A 13,256-nucleotide genomic window follows, 5' to 3' on the forward strand; every position below is an offset into this window, starting at 1 on the left:
GTTTTTTAAGGTTTGTTGTCTCTTTTGGGGGGTGGGGTGGGGTGAGGGCTGGTGGGGGCTCTCACGTCGCCCGTGAACGAGTCTGCGGTAACAGTGCGGCGGCGGGCAGGAGGGGGGGGGGAGGGGTGGGGGGGGGGCTGAGGCATTTCTTCCTCTCTGCCGGGCAGCTCGGGTTTTTTTTTTTTTTCTTTTTTTTTCTTCTTCTTCTTTTTTTTTTTCAGATGCCACGGGCTCGGGAACCCGAGACGGAATGGTACGACGGGGGAGGGCGGCTCGTTTTTGTCTCGGCGAGGAGTGGGAGCCGTGTAAAACCAGACTGGGTGGAGCAACGCGCCGCCCGCCCTCATCCATCGCGCAGACGGCCTTGTGTCCCGTTCGCCCGGAGCGCTCGAAGGAGACTACTGTACTGGAAAAGTCTGGCGGATAGAGAGAGAGAGAGAGAGAGAGAGAGAGAGAGAGAGAGGGAGAGAGAGAGGGGGCCGGTCGATGGGAGGGACTAGCGCAGAGGGGGGAATCGGAAGGAGGAGGGGGCGAGGAGGAGGAGGAGGAGGAGGCGGCACGGGTGCTGTTTCTCCAGTCTCTTTCCCCTGTCTTTGTCTCACACACTCTTTTGTTAGCCATGCCTAGCCTGCTGGTTCTAGCAGGGATCATGGAGAAAAACGGGGGCTACGCCGGGGATCTGGCCGGCTCCGGTTTCGGAGGCGAAGGTCTCCTGGTGCCGCCCGACGAGGAGGAGGACGACTCCCGTGCCCTCAGGGTCGCGCTGGGCCAGTTGTCCCTGCTCGGGCTCGGGGAAGGCGAGGACGGCGGCGGAGCCCCGACAACAGGAGTGCAGGACCGGAGCAACAATAACAACAACCACCACCACAACCACACGAACAACGTCGGGGGCGGCGGCGGCGGGGACGCGGCCATCCTGCAAGGGAAGAGCAAGTTGTGCGCCCTGTACGAGAGCTCCTCGGGCGAGACGAAAGGACGCGGCTGCAACATAACCGAATGCGTCCCGGTGCCCAGCTCGGAACATGTGGCCGAAATAGTGGGAGACAAGGTAAACCGCTGGCTTGCATATTATCTCCCCTCCTCCTCCACCTCCTCCTTCTCTACCTCCTCCTCCAAACTTGTGCTTTCATCACAGTGCTGCATTGTCCCCGCCGTGGTTCCCCCGTGCGCTTTGTCTCTCGTGTTTGTTCTCTAACTGTTACCTGGTGTTATTTGACAAAGAAAAGGAGTGGTGTGTGTGTGTGTGCTCGCGTGTTTTTTTTTTTTTTTTTTTAGTACTCCCCCGAGACATCAGCCTCCACTTTTTTTTCCCTCCTCCAAGCTAGCAAGTTCTCGTGGTCTCATCATTTCACTCAGTCACATGGCGACGAGTCTCTTTGTGTTTATTTATGTATTTATTTCTGAGTGAGTGAGTGAGTGTTTCTTTTTTTTTTTTGGAGTGGATTTTTTTTTTGCACCCTCCTCTCCTGGGCGAATTATTCTACATCCACGCCATCAATGTCAGCGCGCGCGCGCGCGCACACACACACACTCACGCACGCGCGCACTCTGTGTGGAGAGCACTTGCTTCCTTTGTCGTCTGAGACGCGCCAGACTGTTAAAAAAAAAAAGGCAACGTGCGGCCGGAGAAAGAAGAATGTTCTTTCACTTTGAATCCACGGCGCCAGATAGAGACATTCAAAGTGCCAATGGCGGGGAGAGGGGATGGGTTTTATTTGATTTTATTGTGTCTCTACCCGTATTTGCCTCGTTGTTTATGTTGCGCACTGCCCCAGTGACACAATTGGACAATAGAAGCGGGGTCCACTTGTGTGTGTGTGTGTGTGTGTGTGTGTGTGTTTGGTATCAAATGAAGAGAGCTGGGAAGTTCAATTCCAGACACGTTGCATATTCTACACCTCATTCTTACAGTTGGATGTTGTTTTTTTTTTAACATTATTATTACTGAACAAAGAGCTCAAGTTGAATGACAGGAGCTGTCAAACAAAGGTGTGAAAGTCGGAGGGGGTGTGTGTGTGTGAGGGGAGGGGCGCATGGAGACATTGTGGATGCTCGGGACAAGGGACGGCCTCAAAGGGTGACTCAGCGAGAAGTTCCACTAAGAAAACAAACTATCCACACAAAAAAATAATAACAGAAGAAGAAAATAAAAAAAAACAGAATTCCCCCTTTTCGCTCCATCCGAGTTGTGATCGTTGTGGCGGTGGCGGTTGTGAGTGGATGCCCCTTCGATGAATCCTCGGGGTGAGAGGCTGCAGAGGAACCCCCCCCCCCCCAAAAAAAAAATCAGACAGGGGACGCGGAGGCAGTACAGCATCTACGGGCTGAATGGGAGTGACGCCTTGGAGCTGAACACAAGGGGCTCCTCATGAGCCCCACTTCACTGCACACTCTCAATGCCACATGGTGGCCTGTCAGGAGAGGGGGGGGGGGGGGGGTCGCACTGGGGAGAACTAGCACAAAGGCTGACGGGTGGGTGTGAGGTACCAAATTCTGATTTACCTCGCAAATAAAATTAAACAGGTTTTGGAATAACGTCACGCGGGGTTCAGATGGCTTTTTCTTTTCTTTTCTTTTTTTTTTCTCCCCCCACCAGCACCTGCTCTTTCTTCTGCCTCTGCTGCGATAATGTGGATCTACTTTGTGCGGCTAAGTGCCCCTTGTCTCCCATCGCGGCTCCTGTTCGCTACGCTGAAGTGTAAGTTTTGGATTTTAACGGGGCAACCAAAGACAGCCCGGAGGTTTGGATCTGGTGAGCACGCCGGTGCAGATAGAGCGGCCTTTTTTTCAGGGGGCTGAGAGGGGAGTGGTGGTGGTGGTGGTGGGGGGGGGGGGGGGGGTGTTTGAGACGAGCTGCATTTGATTTGGCTGTTGGCGCCACGGCACACACCCCCCCCCCCCCCTTCTCCTCATCACAGCCCGCCCGGTTGAGTTCTGGCAGACAGAGCTTCCTGCCACAGAGGAAGGGTTGGATGTGACCCCCCCCCCAAAAAAAAAGACGACGTTGTAGCTCCCGTATCGAGGGGGGGGGGGGGTTGCCTTTGTTTTCGATCACTCTCGCCCCACAGTTCAGTAGCCTGCGAAATACATTTGTCCCCAGTGACCTTAATATCGGGCTGCGATTAAATAATCTCCCCCCCCCTGTTTTGTTTTCAGACAATTCCTTAATTGAGGCGTCGGTCTGGACTAATTAAACGGCGCAACGTAGTTTGAGAAAAGGAACCCGGCGACGCCTCTTTGATCCCACGTGGCAATAACAAGTCTATTAGCCGACTGCAAGGCAGTGGCCACAGAAGGGGATCTTGATACTGAACCCTCGGCGCATCTCTATCCTTCCGTCCGACCGCCCCCCCCCCCCCGGTCCCCGAGGAGTCGGTGTCCCCGAGCAAAGTGGGGCTATTTAGTGCCATTAGAGCGTCATTCGTCTCTTTAACTTAGGGGGGGGGGGGGTCTTGGAAGCTTTACGAGGCCTGCTGCTGTGTTTTTTTTTTTCTTTCTTTCTTCAGAGGAGTAATGCAATGACGTGCCGCGTGATCCGAGGCACCCGGAGTCTGCAGGACGAGCTGAGCTTTGTCCAGGGGAGTAGACGCCCCCCCCTCCCCCGTTTCAGCCGTCAATAAATAAATGCGGACTTAATGAGCCAGCGGCCTGAATTTGTGAATAAAAACGGAGTGATACCCGGTGCATTCTTCGTGGAGTGTAATATAAACAGGAGTCTTACCGCGGTTCCCCCGTGACCTCAAACGCACCCGACAATCCTCCAAAAGAATTCCAGATTTACCGTAGGTACGCTTCGGTCCCATTACGGTGCCACAGTGAGACCCGGGCCCCTGAAAGCACTTGAATCGGAGTGAACCATTGCACTCTGATCAGAAACATGGCAGACGTACAGCAGGAAACAGAGTGCACGTGGGCTGACTGTGTTGTCTCGCGGGTTCAAGGAGAGGTCAAGCGGGCGCATCTGCTGCGAACGCGTGCGGCGCGGCGGTCCCGCCGGTTAAAGCGTCTGCAGAGAAGTGTGTCTGATTCAGAAAACGAAAAAACAAACAACTGCCCCGGATGCGCAGGCTAATGCGCGAGTGCGGTAAACCGCACAAATCACGGCGGTCACTCGGCGTGTCCTTTTCCAGTAAAAAGCTGCCCGTTAAACGGGTCTTAAACGAGGAACACATCAGAGGGGTTTTCTCTCGGCTCTGGTTGGCGGAGTGATGCGTCGCGTTTACTTATTTTTTTGTCTTGGCTCCGCAGGTTGCAAGATCAAAGCCCTGCGGGCCAAGACCAACACGTACATCAAGACCCCCGTGAGAGGAGAGGAGCCCGTGTTCCTGATCACCGGCCGGAAGGAGGACGTCGCGCTGGCCCGCCGCGAGATCATCTCCGCCGCGGAGCACTTCTCCATGCTGCGGGCGTCCCGCAACAAGCTGGGCGTGTCCTTCAGCGGGTCCCCGCCCACGCCGCTGCCGGGCCAGACCACCATTCAGGTGAGAGTGCCATACCGCGTCGTGGGGCTGGTGGTGGGGCCCAAGGGCTCCACCATCAAGCGCATCCAGCAGCAGACCTGCACCTACATCGTCACCCCGAGCCGAGACCGCGACCCCGTCTTCGAGATCACGGGGTCGCCGAGCAACGCCGAGCGGGCCCGCGAGGAGATCGAGGCGCACATCGCCTTCCGCACGGGGGGCCTGCACGACCACAACAACGAGAACGACTGCATGGGGCCCAACGGCGGGAGCAGCCCGCCGGGCAGCGGCGGCGGCGGCGGGCTGGAGAGCCGGCTACAGCAGGTGTGGGGGCTGCAGGGGGGCCAGCGCAAGCCTCTCACCAGCAGCTACCGCCAGAACTTCTCAGACGCCATGGTGGGGGGCGGAGGCGAGGCAGGGGGAATCTACAGCAAGAGCAACTTCTCCGGCTCCGGGGAGAAGCCGTGTTCCTATTTCGGATCGGAGGGCACCCAGAGCTGGGGCGACCCCGACTACCCCAAACAAGTGGCCTTCTACGCCCAGCAGCGGTCCAAGAGCTTCGGAGGCCTCCCGCTCCCCCTGACCAGACTGTCCCCGGGCCTGCCCGAGTCCTGCGGAGGCCTGAGCAGCAGCGGCGGCAGCAGCAGCAACAACAACAACAACTCGTCCGTCACCAGCATCGTGTCCGTGTCCGGCTCGCCTCACGCCCAGGCCCGCCGCGCCCACAGCGAGCCCACCTCGGCCGGCGAGGTGTTCCCGGGCCGCCTGCCGGCGCCGGGCTCGCCGCCGATGAGCGCGCGGGACTGCATGACCTGCTTCGAGAGCAAAGTGACGGCTGCCTTGGTGCCCTGCGGCCACAACCTCTTCTGCATGGAGTGCGCCATCCGGATCTGTGAGCTCAACCACCCGGAGTGCCCAGTGTGCCACACCCAGGTCACACAGGCCATCCGAATATTCTCTTAAGGAACCACATCCGTTTTTAACCATTTCAGTTTGGTCAGTGTTTGTTCAATAATTATTTACTGTTATTATGATTATTATTATAATACACTTTTTTTTTTTTTTGTTCTTTCTTTTTTTTCCAGAAAATTTACAAACAACCAAGCAGATATTTTAGACGGCACTGCTTGCTTTACTAAAAAGTATAAGAAATATTTTTAAGTTTTTCTTTTATATATATATATGCATATATATTTTATAAAAGTTTTGTTTATAAGAGAAGTATAGTACCTTGCATTTTCAGTTTTTGGACTGCTGCTGTTTTTCATTCATGGATCACAGAGTAGGCAGAGGTAGACAGTAATGTGAACATTTTATTATTCAAATTTTTTATTTTACCATGAAGTGGGTTTATATGGAAGGAAGAAGATGATTGTCGAGATAACCAATCTGCACCTGACCGACCCAGAGAGTCCATGTTGTTATCAGAAGGAGAGAGAAAAAAAACAAACGTAGACTTGTCATTGCACCTTACAATCATCATGGTCTAAAATAGGATTTTCAATCATACGTTAATATTTCAGGAGATGACGTGAAGGCGAATTCCGCCCTTTCAGTTTTACTGTGATAGTGGTTTGATTTAATTGGTCTTATCCATTTTAGCAAAAATGAAAATGTGAATAAACTGGTTCGAGTCAAAGCCATGTAATCTTTACAAGAATACAAACGCGCCCCCCCCCCCCCCCCCCCCCCTGCCCCATATTCCATTCTTATACCTTAAAGTCTTATAAACAGGATTGATGCTCCCCGGGACACCGGGTCATTTATTAACAGTAATCAGGTACATTTTATTCCTGTCATCATTCACACGGATGGATGAAAGTCGCTTGGAAGTATCGGTCACATCTTCCTTCCTGTAGCCATCGATTACACCTCGGCCAGTGCCGCTTCGCTGTAAGGATTCAGTGACGCTCGCTCCTCGTGGCACTTGAAAAAGCGTGCGGTCTCCCCCCCCTTCCCCCTTGTTTAAAGCGCCGATTTAATGTGTGAGGCCGAAAGCCTTGGAGTCGGCCCAGTTGGCTTCTTCCTCCATATCCGTCTCCCCCGATGGACTCCTTCTTCGAAACCACCTAAAGCGCGCTTTGTTGTCCCGCGTGGTCATTTGAACAATGCGGGGGGCCACGGCGTCTCGCCGTAGACGAAGGGGACAGAAGCCGGGTACGACTGCACGGCGGATCCCCCGCACCCCCTCCATGAATCAGCAGCAGGCTACGAATTTTTGAAACAGTCCACACTGTAGAGACCCAAATTAGTAATTCTTCCTCCACGTCCACCCACAACGGCATTATGCAGGAGCTGCGAGGGGGGGGGGGGCAGCTGCCTCCCCCTGTGATTAGCAAAGCTGTACGAGAGCAGGTGTTCCGCGGCCCACTGTAGCTGTGACCCCGAGTCGGGGTCTCGCTCAGCCCCCTTTTCATTCTCCCTTCTTTGGGGAGTCGCCCTGCTTACAGTTTGATCGCTTGCTTTCTTTTCTTTCTTTTTTTTTTTTTTGAAGGCCTCTCTCCGAGCGGGGGCGTATTGTCCGGTCCCCCGGCGGCGGGGTGGGAGATGGGGGGAGGGGGGGCTTGGGCCGCACAGCGCCCGGACGCAGCCCGGATCCGCTCATTGACAATTAGGCAAATGGGTCGGTCCAGGTGCGGGCCGTGTGGGGTGAGAGGGGATCCCGCGGCGAGCCCCGCCCAGACTGTTACAGGCCCGGTTTGGGGCTAGATGGTCTGGATGCAGCTGGGTGAACAGGGGGGAGCCCCCGCCCCCTCCTTCCAGCGCCTCTTGCCCCCCCCCCCAACTTTTTTTTTTCCCTCCTTTGCCGCGCGGCTCCGAGCCATCCCTGCTGGGGAGAGGGGGCCTCTTTTGTCCCAAGACACACACTCACACGCACACAAAATTGTGAAGACACTAGCTGAATTGGCAGCGGCTGTGAAGGGAGGAGGGGCGTATGGGGGGGCGTATGGGGGGTAAACGAGCTGCAGCTATCAGGGGATTCCCCCCCTTACCTGCTTTCAACGTTACGTTGGCTGCACAGCTTTCCCAAAATTGTGAAAATCGCTCAAGAAACGAAATGACCCTGATCCCGTCACACCGGGGGTGCAGCAGCATTAACTCTCCCTGCACACCCCCTGATATTTGGAAGGACGGGGGCGGGGGTTCTCCGTTTGCGTGTCAGTGCCGGTGTAGATCGTGTCAGCCCCGCCACCAACTATACGGGACATCTTGCAGCTGCCCCCTTCACTGTGGACACCCGGGCTTTAGCCAATGCGCCCCCCCTTCGCTTGGAGCTTTCAGAATGAAATCAAACAATTGTAATTGACAGGAAAGCAGAGGGAACGCCCCATTTAACCAGCACTCATGCTGAATCAAATTACACACCCTCTGCGTCTGCCTCAGCCCCAGCCGGGGGATTTCTGAGGCCGGGAGCAGAGCGGATGGGGGGTAGGGATTAAAGCTGTTGAATGATAGTGGGGGGGGGGACACGGGGGGGGGGGGAGTATGCTTCCAAAAAGAAAGAAGGAAGAAGCGGTGCAGGTCTGGAACTTGTATTGATCCTTCAGGCCCGTGATGAGGGGGGGGGGGGGGGGGGGGGGGGGGTCAGTGGTACTCGGCTTCTGCCTCAAACTGAACACTTAGCAGTTGCAGCTCTTGTCTTCCGTGACTCAAAGTCCTCCCCTTTTTTTTTTTTTTGTTACTCCAAAAAGAAGACCACAAACGCAACACAAGAAGCCCCTCGCGTTGCAAACAAAGAGCAACGAGGGTACCGTGAAGGGGGGGGGGGGGGTCTCGTTTTAATGGGGGACTTGCACAGCGGTTTGGCCGACGCTTTCAACGTCTCTTTTTATTTTCCTGCCTTAATATTTTGTATTCAAATATTGACACTGCTTTGGCATACAAGGTAGCAACTCTGGCCTTTGATAGCGACACCCCCCCCTCCCTCCCCCCGCGCCTCTACACCCCCCCGCCCCCCAAAAAAACAACTTTTGAAATACTTATTTTTGGAGAAAAGAATGTGAATCAAACTGCTCTGGTGGGGATTCAGGAAATTAGGCTCTTAAAACACTTTACTTCAACTACAGAGTAAAGCACCTTAATACAGAACATTTGATTAATACCAAACCGACCACTGATGGTGGAATACTTTTCATAGATTTTTGAAAGACATGCACATAAGGATTCCCTATCATTTTTTTGTATTATGGTGGTTCTTGTTATTCTTCATACTAAAGTAGTACTAGTGGTATTTTGGGAGACCTCTCGTCCATTTAGTCCATGCTGGTGACTTGAGTTTTGCACTGGTTTCATGAAGAGAGGTTGTTTTTTTTTGGAGATTCTCCCCCTTTTAGACGCCGTATAAGTTAATGAGTATTGTACTTTATGGGAAAGCATCTATGTAAATACAGTATGTGTATCGGTTATGAACATCCGGACAAAGGCCCGCTTAAAGTGAGGTTTTGAGGGTGTCATCGTCAACGTTTTAGCAGGAATTCAAACTGTCTCTGAGTTTTAGGGAGAGTAAATCTTTTATATATGCGTCCCATCAGCTTTTTGACTATAATAGTATATTAGATGGATCCTTACGTTTAAGAACTATTATTTAAACTGATTAACTTAGTATTCCATCCAAATATATAGATAAGGAATTAACCAGACACTACTTTAAACTGTAATAATATCCTTTATGAAGCCGCTGATGTACAAATCCAATCTCAAAAGAAAACTGGAGTGAATAGTACGTGTAATAAGCCCAAATGAATAAATCTGTTTCTATGTATATTAGGATGAAAAAGCAATAATAGGACTATACTGGGACAATAAACAGAGGAGTCTGCTTAGTCAGTTCTCTAAAAAATATTCTATTCAGCAATTGACCTTGATTACTAGGATATCAGTGCGTTTGTGTCTCGTGTCTGCTTGAAATCCATTATGGATTCACGCCATGTAAAAATCAACAACAACCGGAGCTATAATGACTCAGTCAACGGTTTCAGGATAAGTATTTGTTCTCGTCGTGTTCATCAGGGTCTTAAAGTCATTGGATTGCTTCATTATGTTTTATTTACGTTGACTATCAATCAGATCACAGGGTGGCTCGCGAACAAACTCAAAGGATTGAAAACGCAAATTTTCGGGGACTTGTACGATGTCCTTGAGGCTGTTGGTTAAAATGAAGCCAGCTGCTGGGGGAGGAGGGGGGGGGGGGGGGGGGAGAGACGCACTGCACCCCGATGGAAGAGCTTTGGTTCTTTACCCTCACCGCTGTTTGTGGGGCTGAGCATATCGTAAGAAGTCTCACCTTAGCTTGCCGGCGGCTCTATTTTGTACCTGATTTGCACCAGCTTTTCTTTTTCATCTGTATTGTTTTTAAGAGAAGAAGAAGAAAAAAGGTCAGACCTAGCCAAAGAACAAAACACAAGGAACAAAACACTTTGAGTTAGTTTTATTCTAGCATAAAAAAAAAATAATAAAAAAAATCAACTTGGTTTTAGAGTTTACCCAAAAGTCTCAGAGGCCACGTGATCGATATCTGTGAAATGAAGGCATATCGTGTTTCAGTGTTGTAAGATTAGTTTAATACTACAGAGGCGCCGGCAGCCGACCTACTTCCCCCCCCCCCCCAAAGAGATCAGCTCAAAGCACATCCTGGCACTTACGCGGTCCTTTGAGGCGTTCTTTCTTTTTTTTTCTCCGTTCCTATTGTCATGTTTAGGTTGACGGGAGAACAACTCACCCGATCTAGAGGAGCTCAGCTGTGGAGGGACTTGCCACGTGATTTAATACAAACGGAGAACTAACTGGACCCGAGAAGTAATCACAATGACGGTGAAATATTCCTAAAGTTCTGAGGCCCTCGGAGTAAACGCTGACTGTAAACAAGGCGAACTAAAACAACACTGTTTTTCAGTAAATATCGTTTGACGGAGCCACTGACTGTATCCTGAAGTTTAACTGCATGCTACTCAAATATAGTACAGTAGGTAAGATTTATCAGAAAAAAAAAGTTAAGATCGCTTAAATTATTCATCAGCCTGGTACCTGAAGTTTATAAAAAGCTTTATAAAAAGACCTTAAAGTCAACATAGGTTTAAAATCATATATTTACCGTGTAGTTTGACTAAGTGATACATAAAGTTTAATTATGATTCTTAAGAATATGCGAAGGTGTAAGTTTCATTTGTCCCAACTCACCCAGTATGAAGCCCGTTTTGAGTGGAGCAGCGAAAGGGGGGTGAGGGTGACTCAGAGACATTTGATTCATTAAGTTCTTGTTAGTATTATTTACAATATTGTATTAAGCTTACTATTATAGTAATGGTAGAAACTGTTGATGTTTTTCTTCTCTTGATATGAAAAGGTCTTTATGCATTTATGTGGAATCCCTTCTAAGGAGTGATAGGAAATCCTTATTTTTAATGGATGCACTTAAGCAATTGTACCAACCTGTTGAAATCCACATTGAGGAAGAAATGCATTTGAATGTAAAAAAAAAAAAAAAAAAAGCAAAAAAAAAAAAAAGACCACTCCACTCAATGCACTCCTTATGCTGATTGTTTTGTCAATTTACAAGTGAGCTTTAATTTTTTGTTTGTTTTTTGGAAAGACTTTGCAGCGGTTTTCAACGTAGACTATATTTGAGTTTTTCCACATACATTTATAGAAAGTACCTTAAAAATGAATAAAAAAAAAAAACATACAGTTTCTCAAATCTATTTTGCTAACATGGGTTATTATTTCATAGAAAGCAGAGGAAAAGTCAGTATCTGGATGTTATTTATGAAAAGTAAAAAAAAAAAAATGATATTTATGAGTAACCTCGAGACATTTTGTTTTTTAATTCAAATGACAAGAAGTTAATATATTTCTAAACACAGGGAGGTCAGTTTCTACTAATAAGCAAAATGAGAAAAGAAGTTTAGAAGTTTTATTTATGAAAGTTGTGGGCGCTCGACTCCTCCGTGCACCTGGTGCTACGTGACGTAAACGGAGGGAGTCCCCCGTGGCTGAAATTTTAACTTCAGGCGTGCACGACTTTAACACCAGTGCATTCACAATGGAATAATTACAGAAAATAATATAATATTTTTTAGAATTTGGATATATTTTAGTCACAGAGCATCAATTTTGTGCCTCAATTATATATATTTTTCCTGCATCAGCATTCTTTGTACAGTGCTGCTTGCTGAAACCCCGCCCCCCCCCCCCCCCTCTCTCTTCTCCCCCACCCCCTTCAACTAACCCCATGTTACTGACTGAAACGCATAACTCATTTCCTCTGTAATCTAAACTCGCTTTTACTTATCAAAACCTATGAAAACATGTTACGACTGCTTGGAATGAATGAAGCAGCCGCGCCCCTTCTCCCCCCCCCCCCCCCCCCTCCCCTCCCCTCCACTCCACCTCCACCACCAACACCAGCCCCCCCCCCCGCCGCACACAACTTGTACACACTTTCATTCATACGTTTTCTACACCCACTACTCCGAACGGTTTTGTGATCAATAGCGACAGAGCGTAATCAGCTTAACGGAAGCCTTTGAGAGACTTTCCCCTCGTGTGTCAATCGGGCGACGTGTGCAAAAAAAAAAAAAAAAAAAAGGTAAAAAGAAAAAGAAAACTGAGAGGAAGCAGCTCGGAGAGGACGGCGGCGGCGCGCTGTGTCGTAGATCTATGTAACTAGACGCACACATATACACAAAACAGGTTCATTACCGTACTAGCTTGCATGTATGTTGTATGGTCACTTAGACGGGAGAGGCGGCGCAGGGCCCGTTCGGCGTCCCCCCCCCCCCCACCCCCTTTTAGCGCCGGCGCACTTGGGCCGTTTCTCCCATGTAGATTTTCATAGTTGGGAGTCTCTTTGGAAAGTCGAACAAGAGTTTGGAGCCAGACAAAAAAAATAATAAAAAGAGTCCATTTCAGTCCCCGCATCAAACGTTGGATTTCTTGTATTTCTACGTTCCCAGTTTGAATCAATCTAAAAACACCGTTCTCCCCCCCCCACCCCTCCCTCCCCGCACGAATTAACTCGCCATTCTCAGTTCTGCAATGAAAAGACTTAGAGAAAAACTTAAAGAGCGCCACACAGCGGTGGCGCAGAAGGACGGACGGGGACTGAAGTGGCGCTCGCTGGTGAAGCTCGCGACCTCTTCCAGGGGGGGTCAACACAGTCTGACAGTTTGTCTTTGGTAGCGTTTCCAAATGTTCCAGCACAGTAGAGGTGTTTCATGCCGGTCTAATAGTGGTCGTAGTGCATTAGTTTTTTGGGTCAGCATCAGCTGGCGTTAGTTTCTGGTTTCTCTGTGAACGGTGGAAGAGGGGCGCCGACGTGGCCCCCCCGGTGGCTGACTGTCAACTTTTGATGGATTTAAAAAAAAAAGAGAAAGAGAAGTCTTTGAACTCTGTTACAGTATGCCGTGCCATTACAAGGCATGCATTATTGCAGGTTTATTTGTTATAGCACATGTTTTTTTTGTGAATTACATTTTTGGGGACGTTTTTATTATTATTGTATCTGCGCCATGTTAGTTCTGGTTCTTTGTTATTTTTCCAAGATTCAAGATGTATTGTAAATGTTTCTAATAAAACAAAAATGAAATGATGAATTGTAACACTTGCATTTATTTTCTATCCTACTTTAATCCCGGTGATCATAGAAACTATAATTTTACAGCAAAGAGTTTAATAACAGTAGACATTAAGAATTATTTAATTAAATGAATTCTGCCCTCCACCAGATTCATTAAATGAAAAAGCCAGCCACTTGCAGCCTTTGTTGTTTAAAGCATCTTAAGAGAGACATGAGAAGAG

The 13,256-nt window shown here is 49.5% G+C and overlaps 1 protein-coding gene across 1 annotated transcript; it reads left to right on the plus strand.

Annotated features, from left to right (window-relative positions):
* The first annotated feature begins 211 nt into the window (after positions 1-211).
* Positions 212-6,146, plus strand: mex3a (mex-3 RNA binding family member A). Its single transcript, XM_062565684.1, has 3 exons — positions 212-1,048; position 2,077; positions 4,249-6,146. The coding sequence occupies exons 1-3, from the start codon at positions 620-622 to the stop codon at positions 5,421-5,423; spliced, it is 1,605 nt and encodes a 534-aa protein (XP_062421668.1). The 5' UTR covers positions 212-619; the 3' UTR covers positions 5,424-6,146.
* Positions 6,147-13,256: the final 7,110 nt, after the last annotated feature.

This window comes from Pungitius pungitius, chromosome 11 (assembly GCF_949316345.1).
Source record: "Pungitius pungitius chromosome 11, fPunPun2.1, whole genome shotgun sequence".
Classification (NCBI taxonomy): domain Eukaryota; kingdom Metazoa; phylum Chordata; class Actinopteri; order Perciformes; family Gasterosteidae; genus Pungitius; species Pungitius pungitius.

Bases quoted from the DNA above. Each gene is read 5' to 3' on its own strand.
- mex3a (XM_062565684.1), top strand. From the start codon at position 620: ATGCCTAGCCTGCTGGTTCTAGCAGGGATCATGGAGAAAAACGGGGGC.